We start from the raw sequence: 12,877 nt of genomic DNA, 5'->3' as shown, positions 1-12,877 counted from the left end.
AACAATGATTTGCCTCTACTAATGATTGATGTTGGTCAGTCTGTCTGTCCTGACTTTGCTTATTCATTTGTTCTATAGACCTCCATTGCTGTACAAAAACAATTAATAAAAGGTCAGGGAACCACATCGCTGCACTGGGGGACACGTTTCAACATCACAAAACATAAAGCCCTAAAATTTGTTAGGAATATCTATGGATATTTTGCATGGGCCCTTGACTTTTACTTCAGACTTTGTAAAAGTCATGACCATTTGAAGCCTTTGTGGCAACATGTTTTAAAAAATATTGCACATGGCTATAAGATCTTCAAAATGCCTAAAATCTAATCCAAAGTGAACTTTAGTTAACAGAGGCACAATCTACTCCTGGTGGAATTTGAGCTGCTACATTAGAATTCTGAAAGTCTGTATGTCCCAGACAACAATAAGTTGTCCTTTGAGAAAAAGTCTTCAAGGATTACCAAACTGTCAGTGCATCATGACCGGAAGGGTCTTGCTTTTAAAGGGGGTTAAAATGCCAGCTGCACCTCACTGTGAAAGCATGATTGCCATGCCCTGACACACAGGGCAGGAAACATTTGACTGTGCGCTACACCGTACCTTGTGTGTCTTGCCCAAGGACACATGGACTGCTGGCACCAAGATTCGAACCTTCAACCTTTTGGTTGGGAGACGACTGCTCTACCCACCACACCACTGTCACCTCCCATATATACAAGCAATTGTTTTTTTGTTTTTTTTTTAAAAAAAAGGTTAAAATACATTGTATTCACTGCGTGTATACCAAAAGTGGTGTACCAAAAATAATCTAGAAACTGTGGGAGCTTGCAGGCATTTAAATACATGCTCTGCCCACTTTATCTCCACCTAGAGCTGCTTTTTGTTGGGGTCAAACTATCATAAAATTAAAAAAATAGATGTAATGTATATTAATCTGGGAGTCGAAAATCTGTGTCTTTGTGAAACTTGATTGCTTGGGAAAATTGTAACTGAGTGAATGACAGCACTGAACTGACTTTACCCACTGTCAATAATGCCTGTAATATATTTGACTGGGACATCTGCAAAGAATCGTTGCTTACTCTTAAGCTGCTTTATGTGTGCCTATGTGCCGATGTGGTGCATCTGGTGCCGGCTGGAGAGCACGTCCTCAGCACAGCAGCATTCACTGCAAAGGTATCCACTGCCACACCAAAAACCTCTGGTCAAAAGAAGACCTGCCCCCCAACCCCCAAATTCATGATGTAAAACCCACACTGGCTGCATCTATGTGTTCTTGAGATCAGTCTCCAGATTGTAACACTGTTATTAATTCTGTGGTTCATTGACTATCTGCCCCCAGTCACTGACCCATAGTGATTCTCTTCTCAGAGCATCTACTGAACTGTGCAGATTATGACCTTGATCTTTTTTCTTTTTTTAATAATAAAACGTGCTCCACACAGCAGCACAGTTTAAGTACAACTTTTATTAATACGGGAGTCATCACAGTGCGTTTTGTTACATTAGCAGTGACTAAAGTTAACAAAAAAGGGTCAATTTTACTGAAAGGAAGACAGAAAAGAAAACCTTATCATCAGCAAAAGAGGCAACAAAAAACCCCAAAACTTAGAAATCAATAAATCAATTAGTAATAAATTAAAGAGTGCAGTGCCTGCAGGGAGGAAAGAGAAGAGCTGAGCCAAGGGTCAGTTTTACAGAAATATAAAGCAGATGTTGACTCTGTCACAATGTAATCCTAAACAGCTTTCAAGAAATGATAACACCTTAGTGGTAAATTGTGGAGAGATTACATTGTAGAGTTTAAATGAAGGCTGCAGAGGAAGAATAAGAAAAACAGCATGAGTTAGAGACACTACCAAGAACTGGAAAACTGACAATAAGACATTTAGCTGAGTTACAGTGACAGTGGCACCAGGAGGCCACTTTGGCCACTCTGTTCTGCATGGCTCTAAGACAGAAAATTGCGGTGTATTTCATCACGATCTGCTGGAGAACATCAGTAGACACCATTGTAGCTTAAAAGAATCTACCTTAGTCATGTTTGCTTCAAATGTGTGTGTGTGTGTAATGGTTTTTCTTCAGTATTAGACAGCAGGAAGGATTGACAGATTGTGTGTGGGAGGTGGGAGGGAGGAACAGTAGGGGTCTTAACCATGGGTCCTTGTGCATCACACATGTACATTCACACACACTGTGTACACAGTCAGTATAACCTGGGCAGATGGCTAAAGGAGTGGATTGTACATACTGTACTGTAAAATCACAATACTTCTTCTGGTCTGGTCAATACAACACAGTCTGTTCAACTGACAGCACTGTTTCTTTTTTATGTGAACCAGAAAGGTAAACATCTCTGGTATGTTCATTTCAATTATTTGAAATGGGTGGCATTTAAAATTTTATTTAGGACATAGAATTTATACATATTTAAAGGGAAGTGGCACTGTGAGGAAAGGCACTAAACAGCACAAATACATCTGTTGTCTACATTATTTCCATATAGATTTCTGTAGACATGCTGTGAGCAAATGTTTAGAGTGGAAGTCTGATAGTTTAATTTTAATCTGAGTAACCACGGAAACTCTGTTGAGGTGCAGACAGTCAACAAGCTTACTGAGTGGGAGAAGTCTGTCATGGTTGAATGAACAATCAACAGGCAGCCCATTATATCACATGGAAGAACAAGGTGTTGACTGCTGAGAGTCAGCAGAGTTCATGTAAAAGTTTACATAGGGAAAATCCCAAACACTGGATAGAGAACAGCTGATTACTGTCAGTTACAGTCAGTTGAGTTATTACTTGCTTGTAAAAAATGTTACGCAAGGCATGGATGCAGAAAGATGAGCTCTTCATCAGAGTCTCTGATGAAGACATACTTTATGTCAAAATGTTAGATATCAAGGCAGGATCTTTGATCTGGAAAGATCCTGCTTTGAAAGTTTTGTTTTGGCCTGCTTTGATTTGGTTGATGGAAATTCCTCTCTCTCTCTGATTTTCTCTACATATATATATATATACTGTATTTTAGGGCTTTCAAAGTTAATGTAATAATAACACCTTAACACAGATTCCCTTTAACACCACAACTTTTTTGATGAGCAACTAATGCACGCGTATTCTGTAATTATGACCCTCCGCCCACTCTGTAGTTTAGAAAATCAAGAAGTAATGCAGAAATGGATAAAGAAAAGGGTCTTTGAATGGCAAGTTCAGCTTTAAAGCCCTGCCAGATGGTTTGCTAGACAAGATCAAAGTTCTTTGCATTTACTGTCTATGTAAACTGAGTTACCACCAGAGTATCGAGTCTCAAATACCACTTGCTGACCAAGCACACAGCTGATGCAGAGAGCCCTCCTCCCCCTCACCAAAGGCAGACCATGCAGGATAGCCTGCAACAGAGACACCTGGATAACTCTACAAGAAACAAACCTTCAACAGCGATAGCTAAATTGGAGGCTACAGCTTGCAGACCAGTTGACACTGTGGAGGATGAGAGTCTGCTTGAATTAATTTGCATTGCATACAAAGACTGCACATCTGAATTGCCTTTGAGGGCCATCGCTGTAACCAAGATACACAACTTGTATGAAGATGAGAAAGCTAAAGTGGAGGAGACGTTGGGACAGACAAACACGGTGACATTCATCAGAGACTACTGGACTTCTCTCAGTAACTACAGTTACCTTGGCGTCCCTTTAAGCTACATTTAGAACCAGTGGTGGAAGAAGTACTCAAATCCTTTACTTAAGTAAAAGTAGCAACACAACAGTGTAAAAATACTCTGTTACAGGTCCCGCATTTAAAATGAAATTTAAGTACAAAAGTATTAGCATCAAAGCATAATTAAAACATTAAAAGCAAAAGTACTCATTATGCAGAATGGCACATTTCACATTCATGTATAACATATTATTATAGTATAATTACTGCTGCATTATTATCATATTTAATCACATTTAATGTTGCAGCTGGTAAAGGGGGAGCTAGTTTTAACTAGCATACATGCATTTAATTTGGATTACTGCTGGGTAGCTTGTAAACTTCCCACCATAGATCAATAAGGTCTTATAAATATACTGTACTTTTGTGTTCTGAAAAATAACAAGTACCTAAAGTTTTAAAATAAATGTAGTGGAGTAAAAAGTACAAGGTTTGCCTCTACAATGTAGTGGACAAAGTATGAAGTAACAGAAAATTAAAATACTCAAGTAAAGTACAGATACCTCAAAATTCTACTCAAGTACAGTACTTGAGTAAATGTGCTTAGTTACTTTCCAACCACTGTTTAGAACAGATTCTTTTAAAAATCAGATTAATTTAGCAAAATAACTATGGACAATCACACAAATAATCATGAGTGCATATTTTCATTGATTGGCAGCACTCATACATACATACATACATATATATATATAATATATCTACAGTCATGGCCAAAAATATTGGCATTTCTGTCAGATAACACACCACTTCTCCCAGAAAATTGTTGCAATCGCAAATTCTTTGGTATTCTCGTGTTTATTTCTTTTGTTTGCATTGGAACAACAACAAAAAAGCAGATAAAAAAAACCAAATCAGATACATTCCTCACAGAACTCCAAAAGTGGACTGGATAGAATTATTATCACCCTCAACTTAATTTCAATTTTCTGAAAGAAGTGGTGTGTTATTTGACAGAAATGCTGGTGTGCCAATATTTTTAGTAATATCTATTATACATATATATATAACAACAGACATTTTGATCTCATAACATTTGATGGAAGAAATGACACAAATGAAACGTTAACTTCATGGGTCACAAAACTAACTTTTGCTCAGTAGTTTTGCTGTTACAGCATGACTTGTTCTAGTTTTAGCAGTAACTGATGGATGCTAAAGTTAGCTAATGATAGCTTTAAATTAGATGTTGCTATCATGTAGTTTTTTGACTTTACAGCTTCCCATCTTGGGCTAATATTACACAACATTTAGCATTGTGCTGAACCTTACTAAGCTCCTTACTTTCCCATTGAGTAGATTGTTACTTAGCATAGTAGGACAGCACCAATACTCTTTATTGATTAAGAAACAATATTCTGGTGGTCATATCAACCCTGTGCTTTATGCAGATTTCTTGTGATGATGCGGTGCATAAAATGACCCACTGCATGTTGAAATGCTTTTTATACATGCATCTCACAGGTTTCTTTGGCAAAAGTTTACCAAACCATCAAAGTTATATAAATTGCCTGTGAGATAATTGCAAAAAAGATGCCATAAAAGGCCTGATCAGAATGATTCAAAATGTAATCTGACTGTGAGAAGGAGCTACAGACATCCAGCTGCTTCCCTTGCAACCAGCTCATGTTACAATGCACAGAAGGGAGTAGTTTGCCCAAGCTAATGTTTCCAGTGTTTCTTTGAACAATACACTCTGGTCTCATACTGCCTCCATCCATTAGCCATTACCACACCCACATTTTCAGCACTGCACACATGCACACCAATATACATATAGAGACACACATATGGGGAGAGTGGAAGGGAGACCATGAAGGCGAGAGGGACATAGAAAATAAAGACTTCATCAGAATTATTTTTCTATAACTTTGATGGGATAAGAGTGCAGCTGGTGGGACTTTGACAATGACAAGTTTTGACAACCTCCATCCACTGATAAATGGATGGAGGCTGAGGGTAAGAAGAGAAAGAGTAAGCTAAAACAGTGGAAATAGAAGAGAGGGATGCACAGATGCACAAAGGTCTGCAACCAGTAGAATATGTAAATACATTTTTCTTTTGCTTTCTCCATAAGGCAAGACATGAGTGTTGAAAGACAAATTCCATAGTTGTTTAATTGACAGCTTTCATACACCTTGAGGCTTTCAGACACTTGGTACTGTTGAGTGTTATGTATCAATCCCAGCATGGTCCCACTATGTTAAAAACTAATCACCAAGTTCACTGGAGTTCAATGTTTTGGAAAATTTGCTTTTAGCCAAAACTAACCATCTGCTAGCTGTAGCTTCAGGTGGTATTGATTTTTCATCTAACAGCAAGAAAGTGAAATGTATTCTCCAAAATGTCGCACAATTCCTGTAAAGTTTGAGAGTGTGGGTAAGCTGATATTATTCATCCTTATTACTCAACAGCACTATAGTCTGTGTGAGACAAGGCATATGTATAGAAAGACAATATTTTCTGAAGTCATTATTTCAGCCTTTAATCAAGTATGCATACTGTGTATAACTATTTTTAAAATGAAATAAAGGTACCGTGTTCCATGGTTTGTCTAGCACACACTGACCTTGCTAGGCCACCTAAAAGCAAAAGAAATCAACATGTATTAATGTCACAGAAGGTTCCGATGGCATATTTTCAACATTGTAACTGAATCAAATTGGGAAATGATTGTTAAAATGTTACTTTTTACAATGCTTGTTTTGTTTGGGCATGCTGTAGTGCAGACTGTAGTTTTCTCAGCTGAGGAAGAAGGGTATTTTTTGTGTCTGGATATCCTGTGGTTTGTTTATGTATGCATGGTTTTTTTGTGTGTCTACGCACATATGCCTACGCACATGTAAATGTGTATGTTCCTAAAGAAAATCTTATTTTTACTGTAGCCTCTGCTTTTCCCCACATGACTGCAGGCCCACTTCTACCCGCATCAACTCATATGTAGCAGAGTAGCTTGTTCAGACAGTTTTAAGTACACAGTTAATTCAACATGTCAAATAAAGACTTTTTTTTTTTTGTTGGATAATGTTTGTGCTATTGTTTGGGCATTTTAAAGGAAAACAACAATGTTGTGTCTTACTCTCATCTCGCACTCATCCTGTCATCTTGTTGCATGTGCGCGTGCAATTGGACTGTCTCGATCTGTCATTCAGTGTGAAAGCCAGACAGTTTTAGAATCCTTATCATGTCCTGAGCTGATATCCATAATTTGGAATAAGCAGGGTGTCTGTTCTGCAACATTATAAACCCTTTGTTTAAGCAATAATCCACACTAGAGAATTGGCAGTGAATTCAGTTGCTTCGTTTTCACTATAAATAATAAACATAAACCACAGTAGACATTCAGACTAGTGTACTTAGCTCTAGCGGTGTCCAAGAATGTATGGTTAAGTGTCTCCAAACTCCAAATCATAACATCAGGGCCAATGTAGAAAAGGTTTAAATAGGAAACACAAGTATCCCAGAGTGGACAAAACAGTGGTATTTTCCTTTAACAGACCCACACTGGAACATCACTGTGAATGTACTTACATGCACACTACCCCAGTATTGCTTTTGTACTATTTAAACAGGAATCTTCATTCAGTTGTACAAGAACAAAGTTCTGACATTGCAATAGCTCAAACAAGTCAAACACGTACAGTTTGATGTCATCCATTACCTTGTAGAACACTCAGTATGTGTAGTCATGTACAGTGTGACCTCTACAGGTGGTCTTACACGAACCCTTAAGATGAACATTTTCTCACCCAAAATGTTTCTTGGAGTCCAAGCCCGCTGCTTTCCCCTTCCACCCTCTCACCCAGTCAGATTCACCTGACACAACAACACACATACAGTAGCTCCTCCAGACAAAAAAATAAATAAGATGACATAAAAAGAGCCTGTAAGATCACTAATGTCACTGTCTATGTTCAGGTCACTGCTAGAAGAGCATTACAGATATGCTGATGAAGAGTTCACTAGTCTACATTTCAACAGCCAAACAGACACACACTCACTCTCAGCTCACACACCCTACATCCATATGTTACACAGCTTAGTAGTTTGTGTTACAGTTGGAGTATTTTTCTTCTTTTTTTATATTAATTAAAAGTAAGACTAAATGTTCAAACAGTAATGCAGAATGAAAAAAATAAAACTCAACAGTCAATATAATAGTTTCTAGCAAACCCAACAAGCCCGTGTGCCTGACTCTCATTGACCGCACTTACAGTACATATTGTATGAACAGGCAGTGAAATGCTCCGTCCACTCCTCTCTCTGTCAGCTTCAAACTTCCAGTGAAAGCCTGCTGATTCTCTGTCTCCAGCAAACACATCAAACACACCTCATCTTTTCTCTTATCTTAATGTCCATAAATAATCCTTTCTCCTACAGCCATGCCCTAAAATGAGCTGGGCTACTTGCACTGAGCTGAACCTTACTGGAGTAGCCTGGTGATTTTTTTTTTAAACAGCAAGATCACAGGAACTACATTCATTGAGAACCAGAAAGACCATCAACAGCTAATGTTAACCAATTTGCACCTGCTTACTCTTCACTAAGAAAAAAGTTGTTAGAATAACATATTTAAGTGATGCGTGTTACTGTCCAACATTTTTAGCAACCAAATATTCATGGCTTCTCTATGTGTTTCATAATCTTTTGGCTCCTATGGTAGCATTATTGCAATTATAATCCTCAGTAGTACTTCTATGAGTGGTAAAACACAATAGTTCTGTTGTTAATTCGATAAAGGAAGAAACGGCAAAAGACTTGTTCAACTATGTTTAAGGCTTAACTTTGCTGAACTCACAATGCAAAATATACAGTATTTATAGGTAAAGCTATATTTGCACATGAGCGAAACCTACACAGGCAAATGCATTTCTGGTCCATTGTTGATGTATATGTACATGTCTGTGAACCCAAATATACATATTGTCTTACTTATTGTATCTCTAGATCTAGGCATCTTGATAGTTTTGGTTGTATTCATACAGGTTTTGACATGTCTACTTCCACTCCAGTACAATGAAAATGAATTTAATTTGTATTGCTCACAGTAGTGAAAATGGCATTTAAATATTCTGCAGTATTGTGTTTTTTCCCTTAAACAGTGTCCTTGTTTCTCTATGTAATCCATATGCTTGTGTTATCAACAGGTTTTGATGCACTATTTCTACAGTAGAAAGTAGTGCTAATGAAAACAGTCCAAGTAGATGCTGGAACTAAATGGGCTGTTGTCTCTGGGAAAACAGGTAGCTGCTTTTAAATGTAGTTTTTTATGCTATGAGCACCACAAACAACATTACATTCACTTCTATTGTTATGGGGAGGAGGCAGAAATTGTAACTCTATCAGGCTTCTCATTTGGGGAAACGGACCTTTTAAATCCTACTGTATATCTAAATATAGTCTGACCAAAATGTGTAGTGTATTTTGCATTGCATGCTCAGTTCTTCAGATACCACTCCAACTCTATCATAAAAAGCTTCAGTACTATTCACAGTCCATAGCAGAAAATGGCTTGCTGACATCCAACCCAATTTTAGATATTTTGCTCTACTTTCTTTACCCATCACTCATTTCACCAAGCACTCCAAATCCTCAAGTATTAACACTTCCTCTTTGTCTTTCCCTGTCTTCTACAAATAAAATAATTTACTCAGGACAGTCTTATGGGCAACCACCTCACTCACCTGAACTCTCCTTATCATACAGTGTGACCACAGCAACACCTAGTGGCTACTGTACATACTCTGCAAAGTGCTTACAGTTTTCCTTTTTTTTTCCGACATTTTTGTAATCCATTTATTCCCTCAGAAAGAGACAGGGACAGAGAGAGAGCCACGCCAAAACCAGCTAGGCATGAATTCACAGTGGATGTGTAATTTAGCATTCCTGATGATTGCCTGAATGTGACAAAGGAGAACTTACCATCCTCCATTGATGCATTTCTTCCAAACAAGAAAATAAAACACATTTATTGCTCCATTTCTGATTTAACTTTTTCTCTCTGGTTCTAGAAAATATATATGAATAAATCTATATGCCTGGATTACTTCTCATAACTTCTCATACAGTGGTAACAAGGTAAATGACGGCACGATATTAACAAGAACACACGCACAACACACAGGAGAAAAGCCCTGCCCTCACTTGGTAACCAGCTGTCCTGCAGCAGAGCTCTACCCACCCCCCTCACACAAACACACACACACACACACACTGTCAAAGACATATGCACACCTGTTCCTATTTAACATTTGCCCACATGCATACACGTGAATGCGCGCACACACTACACACAGAGAGAGAGGGGAAGGGGGCACTAGCATGGTTCAATGCCAACAGTATTTTTTTTAAAAAGACTAACATTAGTATCCAGAGGAGTCCCCTGGTTTGTTAGCTCCCCGTGCTAATACCAAAGCTTCAGGTCAGTGGGCTTTAAGTACAGTGTGTTGCTGCTGACACAGCCTGGGTTCAAATCCAGCTAGTCATGGCACTCTGACCCCCTTTTCTCGCCTCCAGTGGCCCCTCCTTCAGTCATCAGTCTTTCATCTGGGATTAGACGGCTGGGTTAGTTGGAGGAGAGGATGGGGAAGGGTGTAAGATGGCAAACAGGACAGAACCCGGTCTTTCATTTTCTTTGCCTTTTTAAATCTTATCTGCTTTTTCTGCAAGTTTCCATCCCTGGGTGAGGGTGTAGAGAAGACAAACATGCGTCCAACACATACTAGTTATAGTGGCCTGCTAGAAGCCTGTCAAATATTCAGTATTTAATTTAATTGTCAGCATTGGTTAACATTATTAATGTTATTATTATCATTATATTATATATAATTTACTTTTGCACCATATCAATACCTGACTCCCTTTTGGCTGACAAGTATCATCCTTTTCCTGTTTCTCCTCCAATCACAAGATGCGCGGTGCTGAGCGATCATTGGATACGGTCTTGCGAAGGCGGACTCCTCTCCTGATGGTGGTCAACATATCACCAGACCCCTCTGCCCCCTCTGTCCCTGTCTGAGTGTCAGTGGGGCCAGATGGTTGTGGAGCTGGGTCATCAGGGAGGGCAGGGAAAGGGAACTGCCCTTCTCCGAGGGCATGTGCACTGGCTACCAACTCGCCGATCTTCTCCACTAGGCTGTGTCGATTGGCCGCGATCATTTGATCCTCCTCTGATCCGGCCCCTGAGCCTGTTCCCATTGCAAGGGCCCCATGCTGCTGGGCGTAGACCTCTAATGCAGCCCCTGATCCCCAGGCAGTATTAGGCAGGCTGAGGCGCTTGGGTGATGCCTTCACATAATCAAGCGCTCCCTGTGTATCCTCAACTCCAGTAAAGAACACACACTCCTCACTGCCTACACGCACGGGCACACCACCTGCATACCCACCAGCACTTGTGCCAGGTGAATGTGAATCTCCAGGAACAGTGGGTGTCTTTACAGGCACAATGGGTGGACGGATGGGGATGGGCCCCGCATTGGATAGTGTACGCCTCACACCTGGTTTAGTAGATGGGGTTCGTCTGATGGTGGCAGTGCCTGGAGTGCCTGATCCACCTCCAGCAGCTCCACCAGGTTGCCCTGGTATCCCATGAGCCCCAGGACCAAGAACTCCACTTGGTAGGCCAGCTGTGCTGGCTGGTCTCTTTGTTTGGATCATGCGTCGGTAGTTCTGGGCAATGTTGGAGTGGCGGGGAATGGTGGAGGACTTGTCGAACTCTGTTTGCCCTGTATCTAGACCTTCAGCATCACCGTTCACTGAGTAGCAGTCATAATCTGAACCTAATGTGGGGGGAGATCATCATTACATTTTTAGAGAAGTGACTGAAAAGAGAATTAACCATCACAAAGGAAAGAAAACATTGTAGTGACACACATTATTTGGATATGGTATTTAGGCCAAGGAAGCCAGCAACTGACAGACAGCACTCTATCTTACTGTATGCAGGAGCACACTTAATAGTATAAAGATTCGTTTTTATATTGTCATTCTCGAGTTGCAGTTATGGAAACTGTTAGACTACATCTGACATAATACCTACTACATGATACCTGCTGCTTGGAAGATTAAATTGATTAAATCAATAGCTATGTTTGGTTTTGATAACACTACATTACACCCTCACAACAAGAGATCTAGTGAAACTAATAAGCTCTGCAAAGCATATAAATGTTATTTAAATTAAAAAAGCATCCCTTTTCATGTTGTCCTTCCTTAAGAAATAAGATAATCAATGTGATGTAGAGTTTGACCTTGTGAAGGGATTGTGTCCTCAGAGCAGGAGGGGGTTGTAGTCTCTGTACTGTATCCACTGGAGTACTGCAGGGAGTCTCTGCTGCTTTTCTGTTGCTCCATACTAAGCCCTCTGGTCAGCACCATGGCCAGGTCACTGGCTGCTGGTGAGACCTCCTCTCCATGCTAAGGCCACACAGAGAGAGGCTGCATTGGAATTCAGACTCAAAGAAAGAGAAAGATTTCTATCCAGTTGTTAACTACACACCAGATATGTAAAATGATCAGCTGCAGTAAATGTACTAATAATTCACAGTTCCACATACTGTAATCTTAACACAAACAAAAAGATACTGTAAAAAAAAATCTTCTTCTTGTCAGCCGAAACCTCTGCTGATGTTTGTTTATGACTGTCTTATAATTCATACATACAGATTTTCTGGATGTAAAATTTTCAGCATTACAGAAATACCATCATTTCTTTTCTGATACAAATATATGATATATTTAGTGATCATAATTATGTATTATTATGTTTGTTTAGTGGAATTGTGTATGATAATGTTTATCAATCACAGACCAAATGCACAAGTAAAGTGTTGCCTGTTGGTCTAAATCTTAAATCTAGCTTAAATCATAGCTGTTGTCTATTGTCTCATCCTCTGTGGTAGTGAAAATGTATAAAATGTACCAACAACCTTTGGTTGGCATGAGCTTTTTTATTTAGTTTTTTTTTTCCTTAAAAATGTTTAATTCAAATTTTGATCAAGCATTAACCCAGTATTGTGCTAGCACATATTAGTTATATTTAGTTACACATGTAGTTATTAATTTTTATGGGTATTTTGTGTGATTTTACTAGACACAGTGTTTTAGCTAGCCTTTGTTTTTTGACAATGGAGGATACATGTACCTCATATATATT

At 39.1% G+C, this 12,877-nt stretch overlaps 1 protein-coding gene across 5 annotated transcripts in view; it reads right to left on the bottom strand.

Annotated features, from left to right (window-relative positions):
- Window positions 1-4,513: 4,513 nt before the first annotated feature.
- The window catches only part of mtss1lb (MTSS I-BAR domain containing 2b), a 92,600-nt gene continuing 84,236 nt past the window's right edge, over window positions 4,514-12,877 (bottom strand). For 4 of the 5 annotated variants that reach the window (XM_020605890.1, XM_020605893.1, XM_020605891.1 and 1 more), the window contains 2 exons: window positions 11,973-12,138; window positions 10,565-11,501 (listed from right to left, as the gene is read on the bottom strand). In XM_020605890.1, the coding sequence (XP_020461546.1) occupies window positions 10,627-11,501; window positions 11,973-12,138 (1,041 nt within the window). In that variant the 3' untranslated portion in view covers window positions 10,565-10,626. Of the gene's footprint in view, window positions 10,402-10,564; window positions 11,502-11,972; window positions 12,139-12,877 lie in introns of those variants that run through there. The other variant, XR_002275390.1, reaches the window with a different exon arrangement.

Source organism: Monopterus albus, unplaced genomic scaffold (genome assembly GCF_001952655.1).
Source record: "Monopterus albus unplaced genomic scaffold, M_albus_1.0 scaffold73.1, whole genome shotgun sequence".
In the NCBI taxonomy this organism is placed as follows: domain Eukaryota; kingdom Metazoa; phylum Chordata; class Actinopteri; order Synbranchiformes; family Synbranchidae; genus Monopterus; species Monopterus albus.
Note: the sequence above shows the minus strand (reverse complement) of the source record. Positions and strands in the feature narration are given on the sequence as shown.